Genomic DNA, 15,994 nt, shown 5'->3' with positions numbered 1-15,994 from the left:
TCAGGAGATTCAGGGAGAGTGAATTATAAATACTTAATAAATTAAAGTCAAAGCTCTTAACCACAAAATCTTCTATTTGCTTGTCGACCTTGATGCAATTGTTGATTTTGTGATGGAGTAGGCATTGAAATATTTTCCGATGCGATGGTGGCGGCCGGCTTAGTGGTGTCGGTTGATTTTGTTGTTCGTGGTCACTCGATTTTTCGGCATTGAAACCCTATTACTCGAAGCATGCAGTGGCTGTGGTCATGGTCGATTTTATGGAAGTCATGATGGTGGTGCTACCGAATTGGAGTTTTAGTTTGAAATTAACTCATTCAAATTAAATTATAAATTCTATGCAATCTTGTTAGGATTAGATCCCCTTGAATGGATATTTTCTGTATGTAGATATATTTCATTCATGTGATTCATTTTTCAATATTCTATACTTCATATGTTGCACGATGAATTATAAGATACAAAAATCAGGTAAATATATAATCAAGATCATCGATCACATCTCATTCACAACTGAAAAAAATTGTCAAAAAAATGGATGCCATCTTGGCCATCTTTTCCCTTATTGCGTTATCGCTTCTCTTTCTCTTTTTAACTCTCTCCTTTGCCATAATCAAATCCTATTCTGGCAAATGTATAAAAGACCCTCGTTATCCGCCAGTAAAAGGTACAGTGTTTCATCAGATATTCTACTTCAACACACTCTAGGACCACCAAACTGAAGATGCCAGAAAACTAAAAACATTTCGGCTTCTTTCTCCGGCGGCAAGCCAGATCTACACCACCGATGCACGAAACATAGTACATATGCTGAAAACAAATTTCAGTCATTATTCGAAAGGTGAGTATAATCAAGCTGTAGCTGAGGATCTTTTTGGCCAAGGAATATTTGTAGTCGATGGAGAAAAATGGAGGTAGCAGAGGAAGCTAGCCAGCTATGAATTTTCAACAAGAGTTCTAAGAGATTTTAGCTGTCATGTATTTAGAAGAAATGCTGTTAAGCTGGTTAAAGCAGTTTCCGAATTTGCTACTGCAGGTCTGGTTTTGGATATGCAAGTAAGTTTTAATTCTAATGAAATTGGTTCAAATATTTTAACAAACGCAAGGTCTCTGATTTATTATTGTGCGCCATTGTTTTCATTTGTAGGATTTACTGTTGAGATGCACTTTAAATTCCATTTTCAAAGTTGGGTTTGGTGTTGATTTGAATTGTCTAGATGGATCAAGCAAAGAGGGGACCGAATTCATGAAAGCCTTCGATGATTCAAATGCTTTGGTGTATCAGCGACATGTTGACCCATTCTGGAAGCTGAAAAGGTTTCTGAATATAGGCTCTGAAGCCTCCCTTAAGAAGAATATCAAACTCATTGATAATTTTGTGCACAAACTTATCAGCACCAAGAGAAATCTTTTGGCCGCACGGCAAGTTTATGTAAGCTTCGATGATACTGTTAAGTATTTGTTTCTTTTACTTGATTATTAAAGCTTTGCCCATTATGTTCTATGTCAAGAATGAACAGGAGGACATACTTTCAAGATTTCTGGTGGCGAGCCAGGAGGATCCAGGGGAAATGAATGATAAATACTTGAGGGATATAATATTGAATTTTACGATCGCTGGGAAAGATACAAGTGCCAATACTCTCTCTTGGTTCTTCTACATGCTCTGCAAAAACCCTCTGATACAAGAAAAGATCATGCAAGAAGTGAAAGATGTCACCGGCAGTCAAGAACAAGATATTGACGTGGATGATTTTGTTGCAAAAATAACGGAGGAAACACTTGAGCGAATGCAGTATCTTCATGCAGCCTTGGCAGAGACCTGGAGGTTATATCCAGCAGTTCCTGTGGTAGGCAAAATTTATTTGAAAGCCAAAGTAACCTTTAGATTGTGGTCGTATTAAGTGGCGCTGCGTAAGATAAATTTACTTGAACAAATAAATTCAATCTGACAGGGAGGATCATTATTGTAAAATAGTGAATTAAATTAGTTTTAAAGTTACATAATTACTTAAGATTCTTAAACACATCAAACACTTGTGATTTATAAATCCAAGTTATTCTTGGAATTTAGTCAGTTTTGTGAGAAAGAAGGAATCTATTATCAGCTAACAAATGCATACACCCCTGAGCAAAACAGGGTTGTAAAAAGAAAGAACGGGGTTGTAGTGAAAATGGTGAGAGTAATGCTAGATGAGAAATATATGTCAAACCAGTTCTGGGTTGAAGTTGCACATACAGTAGTTTACCTTATAAACAGATTGCTAACAATAGCTATGAAAGGAAAAACACCATTATTAAAAGCATGGAGTGGAGTCAAGCCTTCAGTGAAGCATTTAAGAGTATTGATTGGAAGTCTCTTATACTTGACAAACACTAGGCCTGATTTGATGTTTGCAGTAAGTGTTTTATCAAGATACATGCATTCTCCAAGACAAAGATATCGTATTTTTTCAATTTGTGATTTTTTTCATAAATTTACCTGCATTACAATAATTGATATTAGGGTTTTAAAAAAAAATCTAACTAACATATAGTATATTATTGGACCATATCAAAAATATAATAAATCTTAAAATTTATTAAAGTTATTTTACTTATATTATAAACTGAAAATTATAAAATATATTAAACTATATTTTTATTAATCATATTAAACTCATCCGTAAACCGTGATTATACTAACCAATTATCATAACTTTTCTTAAAAAAGTGTTTGGAATGGCAGGATGGAAGGTGTGCAGAGATTGACGACATTCTTCCAGATGGGTTTCGATTAAAAAAGGGAGACGGCGTGTATTATCTGGCCTATGCAATGGGCAGAATGCCTTATATTTGGGGAGAAGATGCCGAGGAGTTTAGACCAGAAAGATGGCTCAACAATGGAATTTTTCAACCCGAATCACCTTTCAAATTTATAGCTTTCCATGTCTGTAATCTTCTTGCCTTAGTTATTGCATTATATCTGCATTTTAATCACAACGCTAGCAGCTTTAACATTTCAATTTATTCTGATTTTTACCGGCCGGTCCTCGAATTTGTCTGGGGAAGGACTTTGCTTACCAACAAATGAAGATAGTATCAATGGCTTTTCTTCGCTTCTTCCACTTTAAATTGGCTGATGATAACACACTTCACAATGCCGGAAACCTCCATCTCAGAGCAATTTATAGGAAAAGTTGATAGATTTTCACATATATTCTCAATAATAAAACCCGATGAATTTTTAAATAAGTGTTCCACGATTTGTTCAGTGCTTGCACTGTTTTTATCATGCATGTGCAGCAATTGTTGAGAAAATCCAGAATATACTGGCCATAATTGTTGTACAAGAACAAAAATTTTAATCGCCGCGCGGTTGCCAGTCACTGGCCAAGTAGTTGAGCAAGGCTTGGGCTCAACAACTTTTGATGGAAACTGAGTTTAAACTTAATATATGTGTAATGCGCAAGTTCAGTACTGTAGATATAAGTTTGAGTCAATGGACCATGTGAGTTGAGATCATGCTCTATAAACTTAGGGTAAACGGTGATGTCGTTTTGATTTTAAGTTATATAGTAAAATAACGTTGTTTTGTATTGTTATATAATGTAACATTGGTGCAAAAAGAAACTATTTTAAATACATGAATCACTCATGAGCCCATTAAACTGAGCATCCTTCTGGCTTAAGCTTGAACTTGACTTATGACCATTTGATTTGATCTTGAATAAGGTGAACTAACAATTAAACTGGAGCTAACTAAAATAAAATCCACCCTAAAACGAAGCCTAGATATTTCACTGTCATAAAATGAAATTTGGTTTCAATGTACCCTCACGAATTGAAATATCATGTAAATATATTCAACGAAGAGGGGAAATTAATTATAAATTGTTTATTAAATTTTCATCTGTTTCACGTTCTCTGAATTGGCAAATATCAAGTTAATAATTAGGCTGAGCTGCTAACATGTACTAAGGAAATTAAATTAATAAGAAATTTAATATAGGGGGGCTGGATTTACGTGAGCGTTAGAATTTGAATTTCGTTCAAATGAGTCAAACTCAAATAAAGATTGGGTTTGTTTTCATAAAACTAATGGTGGATTGCGTCTAATGAGTTGATCTTGAGATGAAGTTTAACTTATCAAGTTAGATCAAGATCGGTTTATTTGTCAATTTATTGATTATTTATTTTTATTAATGATACTATTTATCTAACTGGTAATCCTTTAGTGATTATTGTATATTAACTCAAACAAGCTCTACCTAAATATTCTAGATTCAATCTACGCTCGAGTCAGCTCTAAACTCAATTTGATTTGGATGTTAATTTAAGCTCGGATCATATCCATCATACATAAAATAAGTCAATTTCAAATTGATTCAAATATTTGAGTTTAAATTCAAATAAACTCAAATCAAATTTAAAATTAAATTATTTTCAAGATTGTGGGCATTGATATCACACTAATTTTATTAAATTTAGATTAATATCAATTTAAATCTTGTTCAGAGTCCGTCTAATCAAATCCGACAACCCAAGTCAACAACAAAACCTTTGTTTCAATCATTTTGAGCAGGGAGAATTCACCTTGAATAAATAAAATATATACAATTCAATATGGTCATTTCTCTCTCTAACATACGTTGATAGATTTCTCATGTTCTAGATGAATTATGAGATAAAGAAACAGCTCAATAAATGGTCATATTCATCCATCCCATCACAGGGTTTGAGTTTGACTCATTTGTTTATCTGTTTATCTGAAGATATAATTTACCTTATTCTGTCGGTAATATTATTTATTACCTTTCACTAACAAACTCAGAGCTTAGTTTGAGCTGGCTTTGGGCTTAGCTCAATTTGGATTGAATCATTCCCTAATTAAGCTAGACAATCAAACTCAGTTTGCCCAAAGCTTCTTGCTCCTGCACTGAGCCAGACAGAACGTAGAACACATTGAAAACGAATTTCAGTAAGTTTTCAAGAGGCTGAAACACTTTCCAAATTTACAGCTTTTCATGTTCTATATATTGACTTTGATTCTGCGCTCTCCTTTCACGAAGCATCTCATTTCCAAACAAACTTACGTAGTATCTCTCTATAAACAGTGCTTCCTCGCCTCACATGATAAAATCGGTGGATTCTTTTTCGAAAAACATAATTTATGTGATATAAACATGAAAACTCATATCATCCTGTCACTTGAACTTGATACATACAGTTGTTAATTTATTCAACGAAGGACAAGTTTTACAGGCTGTTTAACTCCAAACGTCCCCACAAGAGTTGAAATATTAGGGTGATATAATCAACGAAGAGGGTAGACTTGTGCCTCTCGTTTTTTCTTGTGAAGTTTGAGTTCGTTTTTATTTGGTAAAGCGTGTTATCCATGAAATATAACTATATAATGAATGACAAGTCCGCAAAGATTAGGAATGTATTGTATATTTCTATTCGAATGATTTTATTTATAGATTATAAAATAATTAAATTATAAAAGATTAGGAAAAATAATTATAAATACTTATTATATGCTAATTAAAATGAACTATTAATGGCTATTGGTTGTGCGGATTACTCAATGTCCAACAATGCAATGATAAACACAGAGCCAATGTCAACATTCACTACCAGGTTGTTGTTTGTTATTTGTTCGGGGTCCTCAATTACAGGCTTGGAGTTTTCAACAAGAGTCCTTTCAGATTCCTTAAAATTCATGCTGCAAGTCATTATTTTGTTTGAGTTTCACTTTAAAAAAAAATTATATTAAAATTTATAATTTATATATTTATTAATTATTTATTATATTTAAATTCAGATAATAAAATTTCTAAAATATAAATACAAAATTTTTAATAAGATACTTCTTTAATACAATTAATAAAAATAATATTATGTGAATTTAATTTTAAATATTCAATTAAATATTTATATTTTATTTTATATTTAATTTTAAATTACTTAATTAAATTATAACACTTGATTTAAATGCTCAATTAAATTATTAAACTAACAATTAGCAAGTCAGAAGCATGGCTTTCGGCGTTGCGGGAAGTGCTAATTTTGAGGGGTAAGAAAGCATTATATATCACAATCACCACATCTAAACGTGTTCATTTCTATATATATATATTTATATATTTATATGTATATTCACTCACATGATCCAGTTTATAATATTATATAATTCAGATGTTCCACCATGAATTCTGAGATACAGAACCAGCTCAATATATATAATCAAGATCTTATCCATCTCTTCTCATTCGCAACACGAAAAGGAAAAACAAAATGGGTATCATCTTGGCCATCTTTGCCTTCATTGCGTTCTCAATTTTCTCTCTCTTTTTGCGCTTCTCTTATCTCATTATCAAATCCTACTATGGCAAATCTTTCAGAGACCCCAGTTATGCACCGGTGTACGGTACTGTCTATCACAAGCTCTTGTATTACAACAGACTTTATGACTACCACACTCAAGTTGGGAGAAAACAGCCCACTTTCCGATTTCTTGCTCCGGCTGCAAGCCAAATCTACACCACTGATGTGAGAAACATAGAACATGTGCTACAAGTCAAATTCGATAAATATTCGAAGGGTGGGTATAATCAACTGGTTATGAAAGATCTTTTCGGCCAGGGAATATTGAATGTGGATGGAGAAAAGTGGAGGCAGCAGAGGAAGTTGGCTAGCCTTGAGTTCTCAACAAGAGATCTTCAAAGTTACAGTTGTGCTGTGTTTAAAACAAATGCAGTGAAGGTGGTCAAAGTAGTTTCGGAATTTGCTATTGCGGGTAGGATCTTTGATATGCAAGTAAGTAATCTTATTTCATGGTCTCTTTATAATATTTGATTGCACATGGCCAAAATAAATTATTAGGGTTGCAATCCAAACAAGCTGCTGGAGAGCTATTTGCGGCTTGGTTTGATTGTTATCAAATCAAGCTTAAGCTTCTGTTGCTCAATTCGGTAAGTTTACAGTTTGGAATGGGTGTATATATATATATATATATATATATATATATATATATATATATATATATATATATATATATAAAATGAATGAGTATTATCGAATTTATCAAATTGACCTTCAATTTGAGTTAACAATACCCAAACTCCTCAAGTTCAAGCCCAAATTCGAGCTCCATGCTTACTCCATTTCGTTGAACTCGAGCCAATCAGTACTAGTCTTGGCTCTACTCGTTTGCATGACTACCTAATTAATCATATATATATAACAATGTTTTTTTTTTTTTTTTTGGTGTTTTGCAGGATATGATGATGAAGTTGAGTTTGGATTGGATATTTAAAGTGGCATTTGGAGTGGATTTGAATTGCTTGAATGGTTGGACCAAATTCATGAAAGCCCTTGATGAATCAAATGCTTTGGTGTATGGACGATACAAAGATCCATTCTGGCAGATAAAAAAGCTTCTCAATTTCGGTTCTGAAGCTTCTATTAATAATAATCTCAAAGTCATTGACGGGTTTGTGCACAAACTCATTCATGATAAGAGGAATTTTCTTGCCGTACAACAAGATTACGTAAGTGGTGATTTGTGTGCTACTAAATCTGTTACTACTTTGATAATATTGTTTATCTTATTAGCAATCTCTAATAACGTTTTTGGCCAATTCAAATTATTTACGATTTGAATTGAACTCAACTCAACATAAATTTGGGCTCGGCGTAGCTATCTAACCCTAACTACTATTAATGTGTACAAATAAACTAATTATCACGTTATTGTGTAATTTAATTATTTATTTGATTTTTAATTCAAAATCACTAAATCACATTATGTCATGTTTTATATAGAGGTATATTTGATCCAATTCAAGCTTGAGATCGGCTCAAACTTGGATCAAATTTATAATACTTAACTTGAACTTATTTGAGCTGATGCATAATATCATTAGAGAACTACCGATAAGGTGAAAAATGTCATATGAGAGGTGAACAATAAACAATATCACTGAATGAATAAATGAACTAATTTCAAGTCAAGTTATTTAGCTAAAGTTTTAATTCGAGATCAACTCATTTGAGTTGAGTTGTGAATTTAAGTCAAACCAATTTGGATCAACTCATCCATAATTTTTTATCCTTTAGTATCCACCAACAGTAGTATTATTGTAAAAAACTTGCTTCTAATTTTTTTTTTTTTTAAATTTAAAGAGTCAGAAAACGGACTTGCTTTCAAGATTTTTGGTGGCGAGTGAAGAAGACCCCGAGACAATGAACGATAAATATCTGAGGGATATAATATTGAATTTTATATTTGCTAGCAAAGATCCCAGTGCCACTACGCTCTCTTGGTTTTTCTACATGCTCTGCAAGAACCCTTTGGTACAAGAAAAGATTGTGCAAGAAGTGAGACATATCACTGGAAGTCAGGAAAATGAAATCGCCAACCTTGACGATTTTGTGGCCAATATAACTGAAGAAACGCTTGACAGAATGCAATATCTTCATGCAGCATTGGCAGAGACCATGAGGCTATACCCTGCAGTCCCCTTGGTAAGATGTTTATTTTCAAAATAAATTTGAATGAAGTATGCAATTCAGAGCCTGACTTGTTTTCCGCAAGGCTTTGAATTGAGTACTTCAATTAGTGACGAGAAATTTTATCTGACGAACAAAAATAATCTTGTATGTTTGTTGTATCAGGATGGAAAGTGTGCAGAAGTTGATGATGTTCTTCCTGATGGCTATAGGGTTAAAAAAGGAGATGGAATTTACTACACCGCATATGCCATGGCTAGAATGCCTTATATTTGGGGAGATGATGCCGGAGAATTTCGTCCTGAAAGATGGCTTCAGAATGGAATTTTTCAGCCTCAATCACATTTCAAATTCGTGTCTTTTCATGTACGAACTAATCTCCCTAATTTTTTTTTTTTAATTTCAATATGCATGTTTATACACCATTTCAAGATGATGAATTTGAGTCAAGTTAAGCCTAAACAAAAGCCAATTAGCGTTTAACACGAACTCAAATTTGAGTTCATTTGAATTTGTGTGTAATGTTATCAAAGAGTTATGGAGGGGATAAATGGTATTATCAACAAATTAAACAATATCTTCAAAGGATGATTCGTTTGTTAACGAAACAAACAAGTCAAATTCAAATTGAACTATTAAACTAAAACTTCAACTCAAATTCGGTTTATTCTAATCAATGTGTTAGGCTCAAATCCACCCTTTGTTTAGCAGTCTCATATATATCTAAATGTCTACCTATTTTTACAGGGTGGTCCTCGGATTTGTCTAGGCAAAGACTTGGCTTATCGGCAGATGAAGATTGCATCAATGGCCCTTCTTCACTTCTTCCATTTCAAATTGGCTGATGACACAAAAAATTTAACTTACAAGACGATGTTCTCACTTCACATTGATGGGAACCTCCATCTTCGCGCAATTCCAAGAAAAAGTTGATGGATTTCAAATTTTGCATATAAATGTTGTTATATGGTTAAAATCTATTTCAGGTTTACTCTTTTGTTGTATCCATACTGGTAGAAAAACTGCTTATCTACCAAGGATGTATGTATGCATTATGTACCTCAAATCACATGACTGACTTGGAAAACACTTATGGCCTCATTGTGGCCCATGGACTCAATAACACTGCTCTGTTTCTTTAGGTTCATCATGGTCCGGGGGGTTACGGCTAATTTAGAGGTAGATTCAATCCGAATTAAATTAGGTTCAAAGTCAGTTCAAGATTCAATTGAATCTATAATATCTAATTTGAGATTGTTTGAGTTAATATATAGTGTCACTAGTGAACGATGACACTAGGGGGCTGAATAGTATAACAAAATAGACAAATAAGTTAAATTACTGAGTCAAAATTTTAATTTAAGATAAGTTTGTTCGAGTCAATCTATGGATTCAAACCAAGTTAGCTCTCATCAACTCCACCTCTACAATTATATGAGTTTGAACTACAGGTGAACCATTTAATGCAAGTCAAGCTCAAATAAATTTAATTTGAGATTGATTCAATTTCAAAACAGTCAATCTAAAATTGATGAACTAATACTTAAATTTGATTTAAAAATAATTTAATTTAAATTAACTCAAATTTAAATATTTAAATTAAATCAAAGTTAACTCGTTTGAATTAAGGTTGAAATTGAACCCAACTAACTTAATCAAATCTAACCCTGACCAGCAAGATTTTCGCTTACAAATAAGAAATTGAGAACAACAAAATTATTAAATATTTTTAATATTATCTTAAAAAATAAATCTTACAGAAATCCTAGAATCATGGAAGGGATCTATATAGTCAATTAATTGATTTTAATATCAATAAATAATAAAATTATGTATATTTATTTTAAATATATTAATACATATATATTTATATATATTATTTATGATTAAATAATTTTAAATTAAATATAAAATAAAATATAATTATATGATAATATATATATATATTTATATAGTCAAAATAAATATGTACAGTATTGCTCTATCAATAAATCTATATTGCAGTATAAATGGATACACAGATAAAAATTTATCTACTCAAATATATATACAACTTAGTATTATATATATAATTTTATGTATAAATAATAAAATATTATCATATAATTAAAAATAAAATAATATATAATTATATAATAATATATTTTTATTTATATATAAAATTACACTTAAAATTGGCCTGCCAATATTCCGTCATCCATTCTTTCTTTATTATTCTCTCTCAATCGATAACGGTGTCACATGCGTTAAAAACAACCAAGTGAAATCCTTCTTCGTTTAGGAAGCTAGCTAGGTTTCTTTCCATGGATTTCTTCCTGGGTAGCCCTCTCTTCATCACTGTTTTAGCTATAATTTTGGGAGTTGTTACCGTTGGAATTCTGGGTGGAAAATTGCAGCAAAAGAAGAAGTATCATCCTATTGGTGGTACAGTATTCAATCAACTCCTCAACTTCAACAGACTGCATCATTATATGACTGATCTCGCTGCCAAGCATAAGACTTACAGGTTGATTTCTCCTTTTAGAAGTGAGGTTTACACTGCTTACCCTCCCAACGTAGAATACATTCTTAAAACCAACTTCGAAAATTATGGCAAGGTAAGTTATCTCCTCCACTGTGTATCGAGTATATAACTGTTAAATTTTAAGGTTTTTAATTGTAATTAACATGAGAATCTCATGGTGAAAGGTAATTGGTTAGCTTTTGAGATGACTGTGGTGAAAATTTGGGGTAGATGCAAACCGAGCTGGCTTAACTCAGTTCAAACTACCTTAATTTAGGCGAATTCGAACCTAGACTTTACCCATCATGGAAGTTGAATTGAGTTTAGTTATGTAAGTGTAAAAGAAAGTCTCATCGCTTCAAGCTAGAGCTTTTGGGGTGGGAGATTCAATAGGACTTTGTTGAGGCCCTAACAAAAAAGAAAAGGTAGAAGGCATTAGATTTACATACCTTAGGCTACTGTAATCAATCGTTTGTGAGGTTCCCACCTTTTTGTTGATTTGGAAGCCTAAATTTTTAAGTTATCTGAAACTTTGTGCAGGGCTGGTATAATTACAACATTCTAAGGGACTTATTAGGGGATGGAATTTTCACTGTTGATGGTGATAAGTGGCGTCAACAGAGAAAGATATCTAGCTACGAGTTCTCAACAAAAGTTCTGAGAGACTTTAGCAGTGTTGTTTTCAAGAAAAATGTGGCAAAACTTGCTCAGATTCTGTATGAGGCTTCAAATGCCAACCACATTCTGGACATTCAAGTGAGTTTTCAATGTTCATAGACAGATTTTGACTTGCCCTTTGATGTTGAACATGATAAACTGAATATAAAAATTCATGTAGGATCTGTTTATGAAATCAACTTTGGATTCAATTTTCAAAGTTGGATTTGGAGTTGAATTAGACAGCATGTGCAGATCAAGCGAAGAAGGTATCCATTTCAGTTCTGCTTTTGATGATGCAAGTGCAATGACTCTCTTCAGATATGTTGATATTTCATGGAGGATCAAGAAGTTTTTAAATATTGGATCAGAAGCTACATTAAAGAAAAAAATTGAAGTGATTGACACTTTTGTTTACAAGCTAATTCATAGCAAGACTGAACAAATGTGCAATGCACAAGATGATTCTTCTGTAAGTCAACTAAGTAACAGATTATTTTTTAATTATGACATATATATGTAGCTATAATGTGAACTTGTTATACATGCTGAGGCAGATGAAGAAAGAAGACATATTATCAAGGTTTCTTCAAGTGAATGAGACTGATCCAAAGTATCTGCGAGATATAATTTTGAACTTCATAATTGCTGGCAAAGACACAACAGCAACGACACTTTCGTGGCTTATTTACATGCTCTGCAAGCACCCTGCTGTGCAGGAAAAAATTGCAGAAGAAGTGAAGGAAGCTACAAACATTAAAGACAGTACAAGCTTTGCCAAGTTTGCGGACAGTATTACTGAAGAAGCTCAGGAACATATGCATTATCTTCATGCAGCTATAACTGAAACTCTGCGACTGTACCCTGCTGTTCCAGTGGTAAATAAAATTCTGACTACTCATATTATTCATATGCATTCTTGTCTTATCAACTCGAAACAGTGTAAGATGCTCATACATAACCAATATATTTCTTGTATTCTTGTTAATAAAGAATTTTTCTAAGGGCGTTACAACCACCATAAGCATTTGGCAATCTTATTTCTAACTACCCTTTTCGGCATTGATATTATTGTCACCAAACCTTATGAACACCCCAAGTTTAGTTAATGGCTAATTAATTCCATAATGTTTCCGGATAGAATAAGGTTTCATATTTCAATTATTTTTTCTTTTTAAATTGTTTTGTTTGTAGGATGCTAAGATATGTTTGGCCGACGATACGTTGCCAGATGGGTTCAATGTGAGCAAAGGTGATATGGTAGCTTATCAACCTTATGCAATGGGTAGGATGAAATTCATCTGGGGCGATGATGCAGAAGAATTCAAGCCAGAGAGATGGTTAAATGAGAATGGAATATTTCAGAAAGAGAGCCCTTTCAAATTTACAGCCTTCCAGGTCAGTAGAATGTGTGATAAAACACTTATGATGAGTCTGATTTTGTTGTAGAATATAAACTCCATTTCTTGTTGGTGCACAGGCCGGTCCGCGAATCTGTCTAGGGAAGGAATTCGCGTACAGACAGATGAAGATCTTCTCAGCAGTCCTGTTACACTTTTTTGAATTCAAATTGAGCAATGAGAAGGCAACTGTAAATTACAGGACAATGATCAATCTTCACATAGATGGAGGCCTGCATGTTAGAGTCCTCCGAAGAATTGGCAGTTAACTTCGCATCTACTCTATAGTATGTTAAGCTCAGTACCCTTGTAAACAAAACTAAATAAATTCTACTATTTTCGCAATATTATGAAATTAATATATTGTTTGTACTTTTCTCATTGATAAGAACACTGAAGAACCATAAAGTACAGAAGCCAGAAAAGGGGAAAGATTGTTTGGCAATTAGTTGCATTTGCATTAAGCTGAACCAACTATACTGTCATGTGATCACTGGGGGAAGCTGAAGCCCTGGTCTTGAGGTCCATCCTTTGCGATTTCTGTAAGACTCAATTGCCTGCAAACGTAACCTCTCTTTCGAAGCATCAATCTTCATTGACTGCAGAAAGATTGGAAAACTCTCATTAAATTGAAAAGAGAACTATTCTTCTAGATGTTAATCAAATGCCAATGATACTACCTTAGGAACTGCAAGCAATTTAGGCGGTCCTTCAACCACATCTCCAAATTTTATTTTCTCACGTCCTGGGAAGTCTGGCTCCTCCTCTGTTTTAGCTTTCTTGTGTTTCTTTTTCTTCTCTTCCAAATACCTAAAAGAAGTATTATATAATTATTAACAGTTTGACAATGCAGCATGAAAAATCAGTGTGCAATGGAAAATCACTTTTGCATTCACCCAAATTAATTGTTGAGATAAATGACACATGAAACCGCTCAAGCATTTTGAAGATGTCAAATGGTTATGATCAATAATTTTCAGTTACATCAAGAAATAACCATGGTTAGGGACCCAAATCCATCAGTGTGGAACATTTTCTTTTTCCAAGTGATTCTAGTTCAAAAGAGGGATCAGAAGTTCACAAAATTCAACTTGGGGTAAGCTAACTCTAGATTTCATCTATTAGGAGTTGATCAAACGAATCCTTCAGCACCACTGTGCTTCATTTGGTTGCATAAATCTTCCAACATGGAGTTGGTCACATAAATCCCCCATTAAGGCCTTGGCACTCATCCGGTATTTCATATGGTAAAATTGTGCCAGTAGTTAAAACTTTTAGTAGTTTGCAGTCAAAAAGGTCAAACGTTCATGCAGATGCTATAATTGTAGGATGCCAAAAACAAATCACATCCAATTCTAAAGCATTTTTCACGGCAACATAGCCACTTTTCATTCCAATTTAGACTATCTATAGCATATTAAAGACATTGCAAACTGTTATAAGGTCAAAACTTCTCCTCGATCAAAGTCACAGCTTTGACAACCAAAAAACGATTAGTGGACAGCAGATGGAGTCGTTACTAACTTGCAGGTCAATTCAAGATGCAGACAGGAAACATTCCAGCAAGGAAAACTAGAATTAACCCTAAGCTCCGCAAACTCTCCTACTACATCAGAGTTCGGGAGCAGACAACCTTCCAACAATGACTTTCTGTCAAAAGCCATGGCTCAATACTTAGTAAGTAATACTTGTAACCCTAGCCTCCATTCCTATAAATTCAAGGTTGAACTGAGGCTCAGATAATCAAACATCGAACTCACAACTTTTAGCATTACCATTGTACCTATGTTATTTTCTCCCTCAATAATAATAAACATAATCGTAGATGTAGAGTATTTTTAAGTGCTAATCTCATCATCATAAAAAACCATTCCAACAAGGAAAAGATGCAACTGATTACTGGCAACATCAAGTATCATCATCATATCAAAGAAAATAAAGAGTAAGAAGAGCGTACTTTTTCTTGCGCTCCTTTCTTTTAGAACGGGTGGCCAAATTCCCAATTTCAGCCTCAAATCGTAGGTCCTTTACCTCCTTCCTTTTTCTTTTTTTCTTTCCCTTTTCGTTTTTGCCATTCTGCGCCATTTCCTCTACACTATCTGCATCCCCATCTTCGATTCCAGTTGTTTCCAATTTCCTTTTTTTCTCCGGGAAGCCCTTCTACATTAAATTTAAATTCATCATATAACATATCACGGACAACCAAAAATAAGAATAAAAAAAGGTTTAAACATTCATCCATATAAATTAAAGCAGCGAGAAAGGTCGGAACTAACTTTGTCAGCATCAGCGTCTACTTTTATTTTCCTATTTTCGTCCTTTGAAACCTTGTTAGAATCTGAAGAAGATAATTAAATTATTGGTAAAAGTAACTGCAAAGTGGTTTTAGAAAGAGAAGTTAGAAAGAACCTTGAAGAGTAGAAGTGAAAGAGATGAGCTTGCGGAGTTTCGAAGGTAAAGCATCGACTTGGGAGGGATCAGGTGGAGGAGGTAGTCGAGTAGGACCTCCATGTGCTGCTCTATAGTTCTTCTCTCTTCTTCTTCTTCCTTGGCCTCCCATCTTTCTTTCTTTTCAAAACCCCCTCACTCTCCTACGCAAACCTAAAAATTAATTATAATGCTACTGGACCAGAAAAAGCCATTCTGATTAGGCCTTTTAAGGCTGCCCTGTTTTAAATATCAAAGTACTGATGGGCAAGCCACCTTTACCATTGGATGAAACAGCCCATACTGGCACAGCCCAAATTTTGACTCCACTCCACTTTTCGCGCCACTAGCTGTGATCCACTCATGGCTGTATTTAATCTGAACCGTTTAAACTTAGATGGAATCCCATCCATTTATACTCAGACTGAATAAATTTGGTTCAAGTAAAAAAAATTAGACTTGTTTTTATCAAACGAACCGTATTCAGATTTTTTTGAATTCAAATTGATTT

At 33.6% G+C, this 15,994-nt stretch overlaps 3 protein-coding genes and 1 pseudogene across 7 annotated transcripts; 3 read left to right on the top strand and 1 right to left on the bottom strand.

Moving 5' to 3' along the window:
- Positions 1 to 534: 534 nt before the first annotated feature.
- On the top strand, positions 535 to 4,137 carry LOC123215233 (annotated as a pseudogene).
- Positions 4,138 to 6,149: 2,012 nt separating this feature from the next.
- Positions 6,150 to 9,643, top strand: LOC123216050 (cytochrome P450 704C1-like). 2 transcript variants are annotated; one of them, XM_044636405.1, is made up of 6 exons: positions 6,152 to 6,283; positions 6,387 to 6,801; positions 7,263 to 7,535; positions 8,170 to 8,511; positions 8,662 to 8,862; positions 9,244 to 9,643. In XM_044636405.1, the coding sequence occupies exons 2-6, from the start codon at positions 6,607 to 6,609 to the stop codon at positions 9,427 to 9,429; spliced, it is 1,197 nt and encodes a 398-aa protein (XP_044492340.1). In that variant the 5' UTR covers positions 6,152 to 6,283; positions 6,387 to 6,606; the 3' UTR covers positions 9,430 to 9,643. The 2 variants fall into 2 exon arrangements, with proteins under 2 accessions (XP_044492339.1, XP_044492340.1); XM_044636404.1 differs by having other exon boundaries at positions 6,150 to 6,801.
- A 1,047-nt stretch (positions 9,644 to 10,690) lies between these two features.
- Positions 10,691 to 13,501, top strand: LOC123216551 (cytochrome P450 704C1-like). 2 transcript variants are annotated; one of them, XM_044637000.1, is made up of 7 exons: positions 10,691 to 11,093; positions 11,540 to 11,755; positions 11,838 to 12,128; positions 12,214 to 12,534; positions 12,851 to 13,054; positions 13,137 to 13,343; positions 13,446 to 13,501. In XM_044637000.1, exons 1-6 carry the CDS (start codon positions 10,800 to 10,802, stop codon positions 13,323 to 13,325), a joined length of 1,515 nt encoding a protein of 504 aa, XP_044492935.1. In that variant the 5' UTR covers positions 10,691 to 10,799; the 3' UTR covers positions 13,326 to 13,343; positions 13,446 to 13,501. The 2 variants fall into 2 exon arrangements, with proteins under 2 accessions (XP_044492935.1, XP_044492934.1); XM_044636999.1 differs by lacking the exon at positions 13,446 to 13,501 and having other exon boundaries at positions 13,137 to 13,428.
- Positions 13,407 to 15,689, bottom strand: LOC123216553 (protein PXR1). Of its 3 annotated transcripts, none has more exons than XM_044637002.1 (5): positions 15,466 to 15,689; positions 15,333 to 15,394; positions 15,014 to 15,213; positions 13,737 to 13,866; positions 13,407 to 13,655 (listed from the first exon to the last, which is right to left on the bottom strand). In XM_044637002.1, exons 1-5 carry the CDS (start codon positions 15,614 to 15,616, stop codon positions 13,539 to 13,541), a joined length of 660 nt encoding a protein of 219 aa, XP_044492937.1. In that variant the 5' UTR covers positions 15,617 to 15,689; the 3' UTR covers positions 13,407 to 13,538. The 3 variants fall into 3 exon arrangements, with proteins under 3 accessions (XP_044492937.1, XP_044492936.1, XP_044492938.1); XM_044637001.1 differs by having other exon boundaries at positions 15,014 to 15,216; positions 15,466 to 15,687; XM_044637003.1 differs by lacking the exon at positions 15,333 to 15,394 and having other exon boundaries at positions 15,014 to 15,216; positions 15,466 to 15,686.
- Positions 15,690 to 15,994: the final 305 nt, after the last annotated feature.

This window comes from Mangifera indica, chromosome 5 (genome assembly GCF_011075055.1).
Source record: "Mangifera indica cultivar Alphonso chromosome 5, CATAS_Mindica_2.1, whole genome shotgun sequence".
NCBI classification, from domain to species: Eukaryota; Viridiplantae; Streptophyta; class Magnoliopsida; order Sapindales; family Anacardiaceae; genus Mangifera; species Mangifera indica.
This window is presented reverse-complemented; position numbering and strand designations above follow the sequence as displayed.